At 29.3% G+C, this 18,312-nt stretch overlaps 1 protein-coding gene across 2 annotated transcripts; it reads left to right on the top strand.

Moving 5' to 3' along the window:
• Window positions 1-8,190: 8,190 nt before the first annotated feature.
• Window positions 8,191-9,411, top strand: LOC106799179 (signaling peptide TAXIMIN 2). 2 transcript variants are annotated; one of them, XM_026128796.2, is made up of 3 exons: window positions 8,191-8,344; window positions 8,440-8,603; window positions 8,994-9,411. In XM_026128796.2, exons 2-3 carry the CDS (start codon window positions 8,494-8,496, stop codon window positions 9,115-9,117), a joined length of 234 nt encoding a protein of 77 aa, XP_025984581.1. In that variant the 5' UTR covers window positions 8,191-8,344; window positions 8,440-8,493; the 3' UTR covers window positions 9,118-9,411. The 2 variants fall into 2 exon arrangements, with proteins under 2 accessions (XP_025984581.1, XP_025984580.1); XM_026128795.2 differs by having other exon boundaries at window positions 8,203-8,603.
• Window positions 9,412-18,312: the final 8,901 nt, after the last annotated feature.

Below are 18,312 nucleotides of genomic sequence, written 5' to 3'. Positions count from 1 at the left end.
GCATTACTAATTAGTCAACTAATAATGTTTTCACTTAAAGCCAAGAATATGATATATATTTTCCTTTCATTTATATTAGCGTTAACATAATCACGTAGATAAAAATCTTTAAAAAAAATTACAATCTTTATTATTCCAACTTCAACAACTGAATCAAAATCAAGCTTTATCATATAGAGTTATTTAAAGACATTTAATTGTTTTTCAAAAGCATATAAAACTTATAAAATAATATTGATTATTCTTGCTACTACTCATATACTAAAAGAAGTTTATAAAATTTGAATTTGTTAAAATCTTATTTGAAATTCACTATGCACAAGGTAGATTAAATAATCTTGCTTTAATTTATACTGAACATGATTTTTTTTAAAATCTTGACTATAATTTTGCAAAAAAAAAAATTAAGAAATAAAAAATTCATTAATTACAAGGGTACGTAGAGTTTTCTCGCTTCGCCTAGGGACAAAAAATCTATTGACTGACCCTGGTGAATCATATTTTTATAGGGGAATGTTGAGAAATGCTTGAAGATTATTGTAATCGGAGAATAAAAGTATTTGTAATGTATTCTTTTCACATGAGTTCTTTTACAAGTTTTTTAAATTTCTAAGCAAATAAGAAAATGTCTTTATAATTTTCTCACGAAGGACTGATAAACAATTTCAGCTTAAAAAAGAAAGAGAGAAGAAGAAAAGAATCATAATTTGCCCAAATATGCATAGGAAAATTAGTTTAATTCCTAAGTAGGCAATGGGTCTTTCAACTCGTACTCAATCCATGTGGATGATGGGATCACAAGGGGGATAGCATTAATTTTTTTGAGCTAAACGGCATGCTTTCTTACTACTACATAAAAAATGACACAAAAGTATCTCTATTGATCAATGGTCCTAACAATGACCTTATATACATGTTTTTCCTTTTAGAAAGGGTCCTGAAAATAGCAACAACAATTATTGTTGCGGGTGATTTTACTTGTTGTAAACAGGAATCTAGATTTCTCTATCAACTATGGGTGTGTCATTCTCAATGCCCCAATGACCCCATAGTTTGTCATCCACTATGTGACTGAGTCATCCAAGCTCAATAATTCAACCAAGATATCCTCGTAAGTCTTAATTACTCGATACAATTTCCCTGCATTTAGGATACTTAGAATGGCTAGAATAAGAATATTTCCCTGCATTTAGGATACTTAGAATGGCTAGAATAAGAATAAAAAGTTGTATTATTTAGAGGGCATTTGTAACAGTTCAGTTAAATTTAGGTTTGATTGTAATTTAAATTTTGTATTTTTGTTTTGTCTTTCGAACTTTTTCAAGTAATTTTTCTTCCATTTTAAATTAAATAAATCTGATTCTTTTATTTTTTAATTTAAAGATTTTAAAGTCTTGTTTTTATTTAAATATGTTTGAGAATTTAAGATGAATTAAGAATATTATCAATATTAAATTAATTTTTTAGTCCTATAATATTTTTTAGATTTAATTTGATCATCTATTTTTTTTGGTTTTAATATGATCCTTTAATTTTTTAAATCAATTTAATTTAATCTTTCAATTTAAATGGTAAGAAATTAAACTTTTTAACAATTCAAAATCGTTACTAAATGATTTTAAATTGTCAAAAAATTCATATTTTGCAAAAAAAAATGAATCAATTTTAAAAATTAGAAGACTCAACTGAACTAAAAAAAATTAGAAGACTAAATTAAATTAATTTTAAAATTAGAGGATTAAATTAGATAAAAAAAAACTTACAGATTGAATTTAAATAATAAATTAGAGAATATAAAAATTAATTTAACCCATTATGAAAGAATTTTAAAAAGTTTAGAAGTTAAAAGTTTAGTAAAAGATTTGATAAAATTTGAAAGATTTAATAGGATATGAATTAAGAAAAATGGATATTTTTAGGTGGGACTTGATATTTTATTGACGTTAATAAATTTGATATTTGTTTTTTATATACAGAACGGACGGGAAGTAGAATCATATAACATCATCTCCTTAGAACATATCCTGAACCTTTTCTAGCAACATGTTTTCTTCAACTTCAGCAATCTCATGGATCATTTCGGCTTTCACATGTCAAAAAGAGAAAATGCATGATAGACTGTCTTATTAGTAACCTTTCTCTCATAATAGACAAATCCACACTCAAACATGATCAAATTAGTTGAACACCCAAATGATTGAAGACTCGGGTTCTGAGAACAAAGTTGCGTGCTATGAAACATAAACACCGATACGGATATCAGACACGACATAGACACGAACATGTGAACACTTGTAATGTTCAAAAATATAGAACGTAGTATGGGTGTCGTGCTTGTGTCGGATACTGACACAAACGCGTGTCGAACATGATAAGAAACTACGGTGTCCGTGCTTCATAAATTGCGTGTAAAGATTAGCAATTATTTTAAAAGCCGAAATGATACCAGATATGGAGGGGCACAGTCTAATATGCTGACCATCTATGGAAAAATCATTGGAAATGATATTTTAAACTAGTCTCGTGTAATCATCTCGGTAGGTGTGTATATATATATATATATGTGTGTGTGGAGAAGAACATTTTGTCTTTCATGAATGGAAGTATTCTATTTTATAATAGAGTTTTTTTGTGGTGACAAATATTTTGTTTGGACATTGAATTCGTATACAAATTTCGGTTTGTTTGGTTGTATAAAAATCCGTATAGATATGTGTATACAAGAAGAAGGACACAGTGGCACCATTAGAGTTATTGCAGCACCGATTCTTGTTAATTTGTGGGGGCACAAGACAAGGACAGAAAATGTTCCGTGGATAATTGGGCCACCTGGCCCACCAGTACTTGTAGAGAAGAAACTAATCCTGGTTTTGCTAAATGCCACTCTACAACTGAAAACCACTGCACCAAAAATTTAAAACAAAAAAGGACTGAAATCCACTTCACGAGTCGACACCCGTCGTTTGCCACAAAACCTGTTGTTAAAGGCTTACGATGGCTCAAAGGGCAAATTTGATAATTATCGTTTATAAAGTTCATAACGATGTGGAAATATACTTGCACATTGTTTTATATAAAAATAAAATAGAAAGAAAAAAAATAGGTAGATAGAAAATGATGAGAAACTAAGTAGATTTTTAAGTTGTTTAGTATGAAAAAAAAGTGAGAGAACAGTAAAATTTTATTTTTACTTGTTTAGTTAAGTAAAAAGTAAGGAATATAATTTTATAATATAGTATTAGTATGGATAAAAATATGTTTTTGTCCCTTGTCTAAAATTTTCTAAATTCAGTTTTAGTTTGCTAAAAAAAAATCCTATTGTCTTGCTTCTAATTTGGAAATATTTATTTTTGGTCTAAATTGCTATAAAATACACTTTGAGGACAAGAAGAAGAAGATCGAAAATAAGAATTTTTTTGTGGACTAAAACTGAATTTGAAAAAAAAAATAGTGGCAAAAACATATTTTATATATCCTATTAATGTTATTCTATATTTTACTAATTTACTTCGTTATTTTTTAGAATGTTAGTTCAAGTACTTTAGATATTATTTTAAACTATTAAAATATGATATTATTTAACCAAGTTAGAAGCCACGGACTTAAATAGGGCACGAGATTTGGGGTAGCCTTGTGAAACTAAAATACAAGTATAGATGAATAAAGTGACACTATTTTTTTTCTCTCTAGATTCGAGTGGGAAGACCTGAATAAAAGTTGTAGGGCTCTTTTGTTTTTTCTCTCAACAATTTTGGTGTTATACCAACTTGGTTTATTCCCTTTTTCTTGTCAACTTCTATCCCTTCCAATAATTTCTTACCTCTTTCTTGTATTCTACCGAAGAGTGTAAAACCTGTATTAACAACAATACCATGTATGTAACATAGGGTGTGTTTGGTTAAAATTTTGAATCGTACATATGTCTAGATCAAACTACGTATGAGACAATGTTACTTTTGTCGCTTTCAAAATTTACGTCGACAACGCAAGTATGAGAGGAAAGAGGAGGAACCAAACGGACTTGTATAGCATCAATGTTTCATTTTATGATGGCTGTTACTGGCAAATTAAGGTTATTTTTCTAATTTGTTTTCTTGGCTAACACTTTTTTCTATTAACAAGAACAACATAACCATTTAAATTTTGTCCTAGCGAAATGATATATAGTCTCATATTAATTTCTTTTTGGGTAAAAAGAAAAACTCAAATGTTCATTCTAAATTATGCGTTTTAAGCTAATTAAAGGATTTGTAATTACTGTAATAAATTATTTCTTAATTATTAGGATAACACCTTCAGAAACCTGTACGCCTAATAGTAATATATCAATAGAACTCAACATAATTTATAGATTACTGAATCTGTTAATATATTGATTAAAATTCATCTTTGACTGTGTGTAAGAAAAAGATTTTGTTGAAAATGGTAAAGTGCATTTTGGTGATATCTACGCTTAGAAGGACTGAAGGAGATTAATCTTTATAAAAAAAATCTTAGACAGATACGGCATGCTTTAATTCATCCAAAAAAATCCGCTAATAATGAATATTGATTCTCAAGTTACATAAAATTTCCATCAATTATAACAATGGTTCTGGACCTGAGCTTCGAATGAATGCCAACAAACAATTTGTCTTACATTTACATTAGTAGTGATATTTGATATGTAACCATTTCAAACACACCATTGTAACACTTATATTAATTTTTCTTTATTTCTCTTCTCTTATCCGATCTTATTATTTATTATATCTACATTTCTTTTTCTGTTTATCATTAAAAAAGAAACTCGTCATTTTCTCCATTTATCATTATAGCATTCAATTAATTGTACATTTGCTTCATTAATATTAAAGTTTATTTTTGAAATTACAGTATCAGCTTTGAATTCTGTACGTATAAATCTTTTACTACAATCTAAATATTTTCTTTATTCAATATTCTTAATGTTAAAATGAATAATGATCATGTCTTACCTTTAATTAGGCCACAAATCTCGTGGGGAATATTGGATTATTCAGAACCAAACACGTCAAATTTAACTCAAGCTCAATTAATATATATCGAGGAGTCAAGCAAGGATCGTAAGATACTATAATAACGATGAGACATGATATTGATGCAAGAAGGGACGAAAGATACTTATAGCAATGAATGATAAGACATTGATTGCTATATGAACAATTTGATGTACGTGTTCAATTCACAAGTTTTAATTATACATTGTTGTGAATTTGATGACTGAATGGGGTGTTTTCCTCTACTGTGTGGTTAGATAGAATCTTTGTCCTCCTTGTAACAGAAAATAAGTTTGAAAAAATGACACTAACAAAATGGAGAGTACGGTCACAATTAAAGTTTGTCACAAATGATGTGATGACTTATTTGTTTTTCTATATTCAAATCCTTCTTTTGTTTTTATTATTAGTTTTCGTTTCAAAAACAGTAATATAGTTATTGAGTCTAATGTCATGTTAACTTTGATAACGTAAAATATCACATAATTCTAATAATGTCAAGTTATCAGGTTATCACGCAATTAATATTTTTTTTATTCGTAAGAATAAAAAAAATACTATTAAGAATTTATAATAACCCACCTGCTCAATTAAGGGAACTAAATTTCCTTTACATCATATCCTTACTATTGTCACACAAAAATAAATAAAACAAAACATGGTCATATTTGCATAAACAAAAAAGATATTGAAGTCTTTAATTAGTGTTAAAATAAAACAATAACTTGAAAATATTAAAATACTCATCATTTTTGTCTCAATATATATTCTCAATATTGTGACATCCTTAAGCTTCTATAAATTTATACCATGAAAACTGACTCACTCTCGCACCTAACAATTTTGGTGAGAAATATTGAACAGGGATGTACTAACTTTCTTCCATCAAGCTTTTCACCCCCACCATAGACTCAACTCATGATATCACCCTTAAATGTCCAATTAGTGAGACTCAAACACCACCCATAAGGACATGCCTCACAAATTAAAGCCATCATACTAAGTGTGTGTTTGGATTGCCAATTCGATAAATCCAACGTATGTTTCCTAAAGCATTCGATCTCTTCCTTACTTCTATGGTGAAATTGCATTAGGCTTCATGTCGCCGCATTTAAAATGACAAAACAAACACGCTCTAAGCCACACTTAATTACTAGAAGTTACTACCCGTTAAATTTGGGAAATGGTAAGAAAGACAAAAATGGTGTAGAACTCATTACATGAAAGTGGTAAGGAAAAATGGGTCATGCATGACATCACATCATAAAGGAGAATTAGTGTTTTTGACATCCTACTTGGATTTAAGTCACTTGTTTGTTGTTAGAGCGTATCATATGATTTTACTTTCGCCTTCGCGATTAATTCCTAATAGGTTTTTGAACAATATTATGTGATGTTGTTAGTAAGGTGAACATAAAATTGAACAAAAAAAGATTTAGATATTTAAAAAATGAATAAAAACAAGATAAAAAAATTAATTGTAGACTAAAATCAAAATGTCATATTGTTGGGACTAAAAACCAAAGTCATTTTATGATAACTAAAACCTTATTATAACATTTTATAAGGTTTTAATTTTTTTTTTAAAAGACAAATATTAATTGTTAGTCTTTATTAGTAAGAGGGATTAAACTCACGATATTTTTTCTTAACCAACCCACCAACCTTATATTGCCTCCTCCTTATTTGTGAGAAATATCTTTCCATCATCCTCCAGTGAAAACAACCACCTGTTATAACATTATTAACCTGTTTTTTGGTCCATATTGTAACACCAACTTAATTGACTTTTCGAACCTATATCACATCCCGTCCAAATCAACAAACTGGCCTAATTTGGATTCTTAATAATAATAATAAAAATAAAAGATTGGAACAAAAAAAGGAAAAGGAAAGGTTGAAGGGTTCTTCACGGACAACAGAAGAGAATTGGTCCTGCAACACAAGACATGGACAGTGGTGGAAGAGGTTGAAGTGGTGCAAGTGCTACATCTTTCATATAGATGTGGATGGTAGACTTAGTAAGAAAGCTTTCGAAATGGGCCAAGCTGTAAGTGAACCATAGGAATTCAGGGAGAGGCCCAAGACCAAGGTGTCCAAATCCAACTATGTATAAGAATGAATATTTGTTTCTGATTCACTATGTTTTTTTTAATCGATCGAAAATAAGGAAATGAATGGAAATAGAATTTTATTGTTTAAATGTCAATGAGAATCATGTGGATCAATTGATATATGATTATTTTAATTTAACAATAATCTTGATTCTTTAATCCAAATCTGAATTTACAGTTGTTTTAGTAAATATTCAAAGTGATATGGATCCGCTTGTTTAAATTTATTTATTTAGAATTTTTTTAAATAAAATGTAAAATCTAATATTTATTTTCAGAGATGATTTTTTTTTTATTTTTAAAAATCTTCTTATTTCATTTTTTAAGTTTAAGGGCCAATTTGTATGATTTTTTTAAATATATTATAATAAAAATAAATAGATTTATGTTTTTTTATGTGTTTTTCTAAACGATTTTTAATTAAAAATAATACTTTTTAGTTTTTTTAAGAAACAAATATCATCTGCTTAGTCTGCCACATGAGAAAAGAAGAAAAAAACAAAGTGACATCCTTAATTAATATATGTATTAATTCAACTATTTTATATGTAAATAATTATTTTAATTAATATAATTATGTATTTTTTAATTAATAAATTTTTAAATATATAAAATAATTCATATAATATTACTGTAATTATAAAAAAATTATAATTCTCATAAAATATACAACGATAATTATAAAATAAAATTCCATATACTTTAATAAATCACTTACCATAGTTTATAAAATTTAATAATATGATTGATTGGTTTGATCAAAATATATATTCATTATAATTACATTAATTTCCAAAAATATGCATATTTATAAATTAAATATTAAAACAAAATATATAATTGATTTTTTCCCTGAAGATACTATTGGTGTTTTTACGTGACATGTGACTACATAGTAAATCTTATTTTATAATATATTGTTATTAGTGATTGATTGATTATTGATTTTTTATGTCTATTTTTTATTATTATTGATGATTCTTGATTGATTAATTATCGATTACCTTTTATTTGAATAATATATGCTACTTTTTTATGAAATAGCAATAATAATAATAATTTATGCTGCTAGAATTTATATTCTCGGGTCTTATATTATTATCATATCATGCACGGCACGCTAAATGAATCACATAAGTTTAAAAAGAAAAAAAAAATACCAACCGAAGGTCAACGTGAGAATAAAAGCAAGTCATCGGAGTTCTCTTCACGGTGGGTCTTCCAACGAAATTACATCGAAATCAAAACACTATTATATACTACAAAAACCAATTCCACTTCTCTTCATTCTTCTTCTTCTTCTTCAGATTCAGATCGCAGAGAAACACATTCCACTTTGACACAACGATAAGAAAATCAATATGGAAGGTGAATTTTGCGAGTGCAGGCCATTGGGTTTCGTGATTGGATTACCCTTCGCTCTTGTTTCTTTGGTCTTTTGTCCTGTGGGTGCAATCATGTGGCTTATTGGGTATGTAAAATTTTCTAATTTCTATCCAATTTTCTATGCTTCTGTGTTCTTTTTCTAAGTTTCATTTTCCTTTGTTTACATCATTACTTGTGTTCATTAATCATTAATTAATCCATTCCTTGACCGTTTGTCTCTATTTTTTCATTCTTTGGCTGATTGGTTGATATATACCATATATTCATTTAAGAGAAGTTTTTTCATCTATAAACGGCCTAAAGAGATATCACAAATTATCACATATAATAAATTTATTAATAACTATCTTCATAATCATTTTTACTATAATTTGTTGTTAGTTTCTCGCATAAAATTTTTCGTACTATGAATTCCTCCTTTTCTTTTTTTTTTCTTCCCATTTTTTGAACATGAATTTTGGTGATGGCAATGCAGGTCAATATTGAGTTGCTTGTGTTCATGTTTCAAAGGCTGCGGAGAATTGGCCAAAGTGGGTGTGAATCTTGTAAAGCTTCCAATTCGAGTTCTTAGATGGTTCATTGACCAAATTCCTTGCTAGGGCCTAGGGGTCTTTTCATAGTAATTAGTTTGGTGTACTTCACTTTTTCAGGGACTGCTTTGTTATATTTGTTTCATTCTTTCTAGAGGAATGTTAGTTATAATTCTTAAATATTTTTTTGACACATTATTTTTTATTGAGTGTGATAGGATTGGCCTAGAAAGGTTTAATATGTGAATTTTATAGAGTAGATGATTAAGATATTATCCTTTTAATATTGTCAACTGTTTTCCATTAGGATTATTATTTAATGTAATATTTACACTCCATGGAATGTGAAGTTTATTTTTGTTAGCTTTTCTATGTAACTTTAATTGTAGATTTTAGGAGTAGTGTAACATATATAGTTTTTGGAATGTACCAGAGTGCATGAAGTTTTATTTAAGTTTTGTTAAATATATAGATCTCATTTTTTTTTTCTTTTTGGTGAATTTTATTTCTCTAAATTAACTGAATTGATATTCAATCAATAAGAAAAAGTGTATTACAAAAAATATATCACTTATAAAAAAAGTGTACTAATACTCTAATTCAAACTTATGGAGGACAACAACGTAGCTAGTTTCATTTTATCCTTATGTAAAGATAAGCTTCGTTTTTTATTTAATATTAATAATAGTTATTATTATTATTATTACTTAAACAGACCGACTTGTCATGGTTAACAAGTTTTTTTTATAATTTGAGTTTGACCTTTTTATTTAAAAAAATATTTTATAAAGCTTGAGCTTAACCTTTATAATAAACAAGTTAAGCCGAGCCGAACCTTAAATAGGTTGAGTCAAAGGCCCTTAACAAGTTGTTCGGCTCATTTTCATCCCTATGTCAAAAGCACCCAAACGAATAGCTAGTTAACTTGCATTAGCCCATGTACATTGTACTTCATGTCGTCTTCATTCTATCAAAATATTTTATCCATAGCACAATATTTTTTTGTGTATTTTGGACATGAAAATTGAGTGTTGGCAATAAAATTTGAGAATAGAACCATCATTAGGCTAGAGGGTCTACCTAATTTGAATATCCCTGCATTCATAGTCAAGATCATTGCTAAGTACATTTGGTTAAATCTTATTTTCTTGCCTTTCAACTTTTGCAAGCCAAGAAGAATGAGCTACTGGATTTGTCTCCTCTTTGGCTTAACCCAGAGCTTTTAACACATGAACAACTCTTGGCATATAAAAATATTGGATTCAACCTGTTGCAAATTTATCCCTTATTGAGCAAAAGATAAAGAAATTGTTCGCGGCCACACATGTCAATGTCCCAAGCCAGAAAATGACTAACATGAACAGCAACAAAAGAAGCTTGATTGAAGTCTACACAACTTGTATTCTCAGCAAATAAAAACATCTAGAATGGACACAAAATTGTATAGGATGAACAACAAATTGTAGCTTAAACTTGTACCTTAACTTGTATTTTATTGTTGCCTGTTATCATTGTACATGATGTATATGATCTAAACCTATATTTGATGAATAAAGTTTGTACATAATTTATTCCAAATTACCATACACTACATTGTGTTTCCTTTTTTCTTTGTCCCTTCATGCTGAAAATAAATGTAATATGAGTTGTAATGTCACAACCATATCAAATGCATTTTACATGAGAGTATGATTCATACTAAAAATTATGATAAACAATTAAACACCATTTTTGCTTTGATGTTATATATAAACCTTCATTCATTTATGCATAACTCATGCCAAATGCTTGTGCATCTTTACATTCCTTTTCTTGCCCCTAGGGAAATATTTTACATGATTGTCATTACAACCATTATAATATGTTCTAAACTGACTTATTTGTAAAACAAACTACTAGTCAATTGCAAATAAAATATTCCAACCAATACAAAAAAAAATCCTTGTGAAGTCATAACCAATTTCAACCAAGTGGTTTCAAATATGAGGTTTTCATTCAACTTATACATGTTCCTCGATCCCGCCATGCATACAAAATAAAATATGGACATAATTTTGTACATTATAAAAATGATAAGTATCAGTTATGTACATGAGAAGGAGGCTTCTTACCCACATTAGGGACATAATTTTGTGGGACAAGTCATGATTTCCATATTGGCCACATGCTTTACAAAGCCTTATTCTTTTTTGTTGTTGTTCAATGGCCTTCTCTTTTCCTTCTTTAATTTGTCTACCACTTCCTTTTGTCTTTCAAATCTTTGGTGGATGAATTTGCACCTCTTTAGGAAGATTGCATCCAATGAAAGTCTCTACTTCTTTTGTCTTGTCATGCATACAATCTCCCTTAAATTCAATCAATTGTTTTTTTTTTAAATGTTAGTAGCTCCATTTACTAGAAGAAGCAATTTTTTGCTTGGACTGTCTGACCTCATACATACAAGAAAATAAGTGATTACATGCCTAAGTTGACTCTCATTTTTTGATTTAGAACATCCTTCTAAGATCTTTCCATCGACATCAGAAATAGGCTTACTAGTAGCCAACTTTGTCCACCAATTGCCAATGTAATTACCTAGTATTCCATTTAAGTATTTTTCCTTTAGAATACAAAGTATATGTCTACATGGAATGCATGAAATATTATGATCTACATTGTGATCAACTATATTTATTATTTCCTCCCTATCTTCTTGTCACTCCACACTATGGACATGCACTCCATAATTCTTTTTTTTTTTAATTTTCAAGATTCTCATGAGTATAAACATCTCTTCCCTTGATTCTTTGAGCTACTATCCCTCTTAAGTATTTGTACAGAATGAAGTGAAACATCATCAACAAGTAACTTCTTATGCCTCTATGCTTCTATTGCATACTCAAACCTTGTCCAAAATTCAACCAAAGAAAAAAATTGGAATTAATAAAATTATTGTAAAAGGAATTAATAATATAGATGTTATTCTCAATATCTCGACAAAAAATATGTCTTTGAAGTAAGTTGGGATCCATATACTTCTAATGTCAAATATATGAGAGCCAATCATTTCTTTTTTTCAAATCAAACTTAATCATCATGGAATTCCATGTTGCTTCAAATTCATCTGGCGTCTTTGAACTCCAAACACATGATTTGAAACTTTTGTTGAACTCATTGTTGGAATTCAAAGAAGAAACACCCAACTTTCCTAAAACCTTTTTCATAATATGCCACAAGCATAATTTATAAGAGGATGAACAAAAATTTTTCTTTATCACAATCTTCATGACAAGATCTTGATTTGTCACTATGAGATTTGGTTTACGTCCCCTCATTGCTTCCATGAATTTTTTCAAACAACCAAATAAACGAATCAGCTCATCGACTAAGAAGGCAACTCCAAAAGCAACACGATGTCTATGGTAGTTTGTTTAAGCCGGTAAATGATGCAAAAAATCATAAATACTTGTTTGTTTCATATGTGGTATCAAATTAAATGACATCCTTATATATATATATATATATATCCTTATATATATATATATATATATATATATATATATATATATATATAGAGAGAGAGAGAGAGAGAGATCAGTGGAGAGGGATCAAACAGAAAAATGAGAAGTAAGACTACAAATAAAATATATGATGAATGATGAACAAAAGAAATTAAAACAAGAAAATAGTTAAATATACAAGAAATTAAAATGAAAGCAACATTAAAGAAAACATAAACGATGATAGAGACAAACAAATATGTGAAGGGGGAGAAGAGAAGAAATTGAAGCGGCGACAGAGCCGCACAGGATCAGTCAAGAGGGAGAAGAGAAATGGAAGGAAAAACTTGAAATTTTATTGATGAAAGAAAATCTTACAAAGAGTTTTAGAGTAGAGCTTCTCTTTCTTAAACGTGACTAAGATTGTGTCTGAAAATGGTGTCTCACAATGGATTCGAGGACTCCTTATATAGACGTAAAATTTTACAGTAGCTACAATATCAGTTATGTGACTGGAACTATTTATACAAAAACAATAATTTCAAATTAATCATAATTTAAAGAAATACCAAAACAATCATCCTCATTTTGGTAAAAAACATCATCATCTTCTAAAGAATTGGTGTCTTCTTTCTTTGAGGAAGATCCTTCTTCTTCATTTTGTTGGAGTAATTGTAAAACTTCTTTCAAGTTTTTAGTCAAATTTTCTTTGGAGCTGGAACTTGCCAGAAAGGCAGCTAATTGGGACTTCTGGTTGAGGAATAAAGAAGTCTTAGGATCAACTTCTTTTAATAACTCTGGGTAGGATTTGAACCAAAGTTTAACTTGCTCTGGTTCAGCCTTGGATGAGTCAAATTGATTCCATCACTTGACAAAAGCATGTCGCTGAAGTGATGGGAATTACTTGTTGCCTTCAGTCTTACTGTACTTGTATTGCCAAGAGAAAATCCAGGATAAAGCAAAACTCGAGAAATATTTTAAGTCCACTGGAATTTGTGATTCTTGAGAGTTATACATTTTTTTGAATTGGGCAAATCCTTTTTGTACTTGCTCCGGAAAGATCTCGAGTATCAGACCAAAAAAGTCCCACCACTGGAGAAACCAATTTGGAAAATTATAGATCGTGTTGGTCTTGAAATAGATGAGCCATGAATGTTTGAACTTATTGTTGTGATGCCAAAATACTTTGTTCCAGGCATCGATATAATCCCAGTATGTATATCCTCTTGGATCAAAAGGAACTAAGAATTTGTTAACTTCATTAAGATTTTGACCAAAGTGTCTTGGTTGTAAAACCTTTAAGATCTGAATTGTTGAATGGGTGTTTAGTGATGGATCATTTGGACCTTTGAAGTGCTTAATAGATACTGAGTTTGTATCTATTAGGATGAACTCATAAAATGTTCTTGTCTTGTTAATTGCGGTTGGTTTGAAATTGAATCCTGGAGGAAACACCCTAGTCGTGGCTTTGAAAGGATTTTTGTCTTAGAATTCAAGTTCCATCTGCAAAATAGTTGAAAATTTATTTTTATAAATGTAACTGTTAGTTTGCTTTGGGGTCGGTGTTGTCTTTTGGGATAAGGTCTGTTTTCTTGTCAAATAAATGAGAAGTAAGACTACAAACAAAATATATGATGAATGATGAACAAAAGAAATTAAAAATAAGAAAACAATTAAATATACAAGAAATTAAAATGAAAGCTACATTAAAGAAAATAGAAACAACGACAGAGCCGAACAGAATCTGTGAGGGGAGAGAAGAGAAGAAACTGAAGCGATGGCAGAAATACTAGAGGATGAATATCAATATGTTTCGCTTATTAAGATCATTTTCTCGCATTTCTTTCTGAACAAATTCATCATCTTCATCCTTAAATTCTAGCTCAAGAAACTTAAATTTGCTCACTGAGCAAGACAATCAGACCCACGAGGTCACCCCGAAACATAATCTCTTTGATGAAGAAGTTCGATTCGAGGAGATAAATCAAAATATGGATGACTAGAGTATCCCAGAAATCCCTCAGGACACACTGTATATTCCTGAGACAATCAAAGATAAACACAGTTTTGATTATGTAATTAAGACTGTAGAAAATAATATTCCTCTAGGGCAAGACACAGGGAAAGAATTTCATTTACTCTAAAAAAATTCCATTTTTGAACATAGTAGAAAATACAAATACCTACACATATGATGTGTCCAGGTAGCAATCAAACCATTAATAGACATGGGTATAGATGTCGTCGTCTTAATGTGTCTTTGAGATATTAGGTACAACAAATTTGAAGATTCCTTAATAGGAACAGTAGAAACAAGTCTAGGACAAGGACCAATTTATTTCAACTGTTACCCAAACAAAACAGTGAGTCTGATGGATAAAAACATTCTTGACTCCCTGTTCTTAAACATCCACTTTCATGGACTTGACATGAGAGAAGGATCAATTCCATCAGCCTTAATTTATAGGATCCAGTATAAGGTCATGAACACTTGTGCATCAAGAGTCCTTCTAAAATCTCAAAAAGGAGAGACAACTTTGTTTATCATTGATATGACAAAGGCTAATGTTTCTCTCCCAAGAACCATAAAGTGGGATGAGGTAACTCTTTCTGAAAAATGGGTCATGGACAAAGCCACATCGTCAGTCCCCAGACCCGCTCCAACAATAGAACAAATCAAGCAAGATAAATTTAGTAAGGTAGAAATAACCTTCAATAGGAGAAATTCTTTCTCATCTAGGATAGAAGCCTCAAGATCCGAGTATAAATTGGCAAGAAGGTCTTTCTCGGTAAGAACCCGGTCAATTCCAGTGGGGTTATCTAGATCTGAGTCACAAAACCAGTTTCCTAGTATAAACCTCCAAGGATTAGATACAACTTCTAGTATACCTAGAACCACATATAATCAGGAACAAGAGGATGACCAAAAGTCAATCCAATCCCCAACATATTCTTCTATGCATGAACCTTATGATGTTATCTGATAAATTTAGCATTAATAAGGAAACCCTTAGAAAAGACTTTTATTCTCCAGAGAATGAACCTCAAAGGAGATGTATTTTTCAACATTTTAAGGGTACAAAAAGAAAACAAATCCAAGACAAATTCTATGAGTTTGTCGAAAGAGTCAAAATCAACATTTCTTTCTTTGATTGGTTTCATGCTTATACCATTCGAGAAAATTTAGATTACCCTTGGAAACAAGACATTATAGGGGATCCGACAACTAATGCCATTACCAATTGGAAAATTAAAGATGGAGAGTTAATCCAATCGGAATTACCTCTAACAACACAGTACCAACTGGCAAAGGTCAAAGACAGTAATGATGATAAACCTGTCATGGCCACACCCTTTAAGACAAAAGATATCAACAAAGAAGTCACTTCAAAATACATCAAAAGCCTAATGGAACAGACTAATTACACCAACAAATATCTTCATGTATTAGGAGAATCCATTAGTAGAGAAAAGGTATCTCTTAAACACAAAACCCATGAAGGATCTGCATCAAACGTTCAGATAGAAAAACCTTTATTCAAACCATTCAAAGTTAATGAAAAGGCAAAACAAAAAATTAGGGAACTTAGGAAGCACAAAACCCTTACAGAAGGGATATGTGATAACAATAGTGAATTATTAAACAAGATTGATAGTTTACTTAAAGTCATCCATGAGACACCTCAACATTCGGAGGAATAATCCAAAATGAGGACCAGAAGCACCTCCAAACTAATCAATGTTATCAATGATGACAATGACCAAAACTCAGAACAAACAAATGAAGAAGGTTCAGTATCTGGAAAAGATATTAATCCAATAAACACCAAACATTGGAAAACATCTTCCAAACTTTATTACCAAAGACCAACTACCCTTGATCTTTTACTGGAAGAAAGAGGCAAACGTAATTTTAAAAGCTTTAGTGCAAATAATATCTATGAGTGGAATACAGATGCCCAAACAAAATACAATATTATGAATACACTCCAACACATGACCATGGTAGCCAGGCATACCAGGCATCCCATGAAAGTGTTCGGAGGAAACAATCATAAATATCCTAGTTGCAGGATTTTCAGGCCAATTAAAAGGATGGTGGGATAATTATCTCACTAACGATGAAAAATAAAAAATTTACATCGCTGTCAAAATAGATCTTAATGGAAAAATCATTACAAATAATGATAATAGGGAGATCCCTGACGCTGTTAATACCCTTATTTTCACAATAGCTCAACACTTTATTGGTGACCCGTCACTCTAGAAAGATAGGTCAGCAGAATTATTATCCAATCTTAAGTGCAGAACTTTAGCAAACTTTAGGTGGTATAAAGACACCTTCTTGACTAGAGTTTACACCAGAGAAGATAGTCAACAATCTTTCTGAAAAAAAAAATTTCTAACCAGTCTTCCAAGATCATTAGGAGATAAGGTTAGAGGTAAAATCCGTAACCTATCAGTCAATGAAGACATTCCATATGAGAGTTTATGTTATGGTCAATTAATTTCGTATGTCTAGAAAGTAGTTTTAAAAATATGTCAGGATGACAAAATCCAAAGATAACTAGCCAAGGAGAAAGCCCAAACTAAAAGAGATTTATGGTCTTTCTTTTGTTCATCATTCATCATATATTTTGTTTGTAGTCTTACTTCTCATTTGTTTGTTTGATCCCTCTCCGTTGATCTATGATATCATATATATATATGAAACTATCTTATTTAAGTGTGAGGTGATTAAATATGAACCTATAACCAAACATGAACTATCAAAATTTAATGTTATGAGAATTTTTAAAAAAGCATGTGACTTTTTAACATTAAATCTCAACCCTTCATATATGGTTAAACAACATAAATATTTAAACAAAAAAACCAATAAACTCCTTTTGTGCTAATAAGTTTAATTTAAGGATATTATAGTAATTTATTATTTAATTTGAAAATAATTATTTCTATCTCATCTCTCATCTCTATCATCATTAAATTTCCAAACAATATCTTTTCTTCTCAGCATTAAATTATTAACCATTTCTTGTAAACATTAAATTATATTAAATATTTATTTAAAAAATAATAAATGTGATTGATTGTGATTTATTTTAAAAATTAATAATATTTGTTCTATTTAAATGAATTTGAAAAATAACTATTTTTTCAAAAACAATTGATAGTAAAAAAAATTTTAGAAAGGTAAATAATAATGATACATTATGTTGTTTTCGTAATATTGATATATGAAACAATTTTTAACTTTCTTCTCTCAAATTATTTTTTATGAAGAACGTTTTGTAATGTTAAGATGTTAACGAAGCAGTTATTTTTTATTACTTTGTTAAAAAGAAGTAAACCCTCTAAAAAACCATTTTTTAAAAAAATTTACGTGTTCCTGAAATTATAAAAAAATATTATAAATTAATATATATATATATATATATATATATATATATATATATATATATATTTTGTTAACATATTCTCGAATATTTTTGTAATTTATATCAAATTATTTGTGGGATAAAAAATTTAATTACTTTTTTTAATAATAAATTCATTTTAAAATAATATGATAATTTTATGTTTATATTTATGATTATGAGTATCTTAGTAAATTCCATATATATATATATATATATATATATATATATATATATAACTTTTATGTGTAATTTATGTTGTTTACACATTAGATTTTTTATTCACTTGAATTGATAATTTGATACACGTTAGATAGCAAAACTAGATTATATTATGTTGTAAGTGTTCGAGATAGATCAAATTAATT

The sequence above is a fragment of the Glycine max genome, chromosome 6, assembly GCF_000004515.6.
Source record: "Glycine max cultivar Williams 82 chromosome 6, Glycine_max_v4.0, whole genome shotgun sequence".
NCBI lineage: Eukaryota > Viridiplantae > Streptophyta > Magnoliopsida > Fabales > Fabaceae > Glycine > Glycine max.
The sequence above is the reverse complement of the archived record's forward strand: the minus strand, read 5'-3'. Positions and strand labels throughout refer to the sequence as shown.

What these genes read in the sequence shown, in the direction of transcription:
- LOC106799179 (XM_026128796.2), top strand. Translation starts at nt 8,494, where the DNA reads ATGGAAGGTGAATTTTGCGAGTGCAGGCCATTGGGTTTCGTGATTGGA. An exon ending in GCAATCATGTGGCTTATTGG is followed by an intron (nt 8,604 to 8,993) that starts GTATGTAAAATT and finishes ATGGCAATGCAG; the next exon opens with GTCAATATTGAGTTGCTTGT.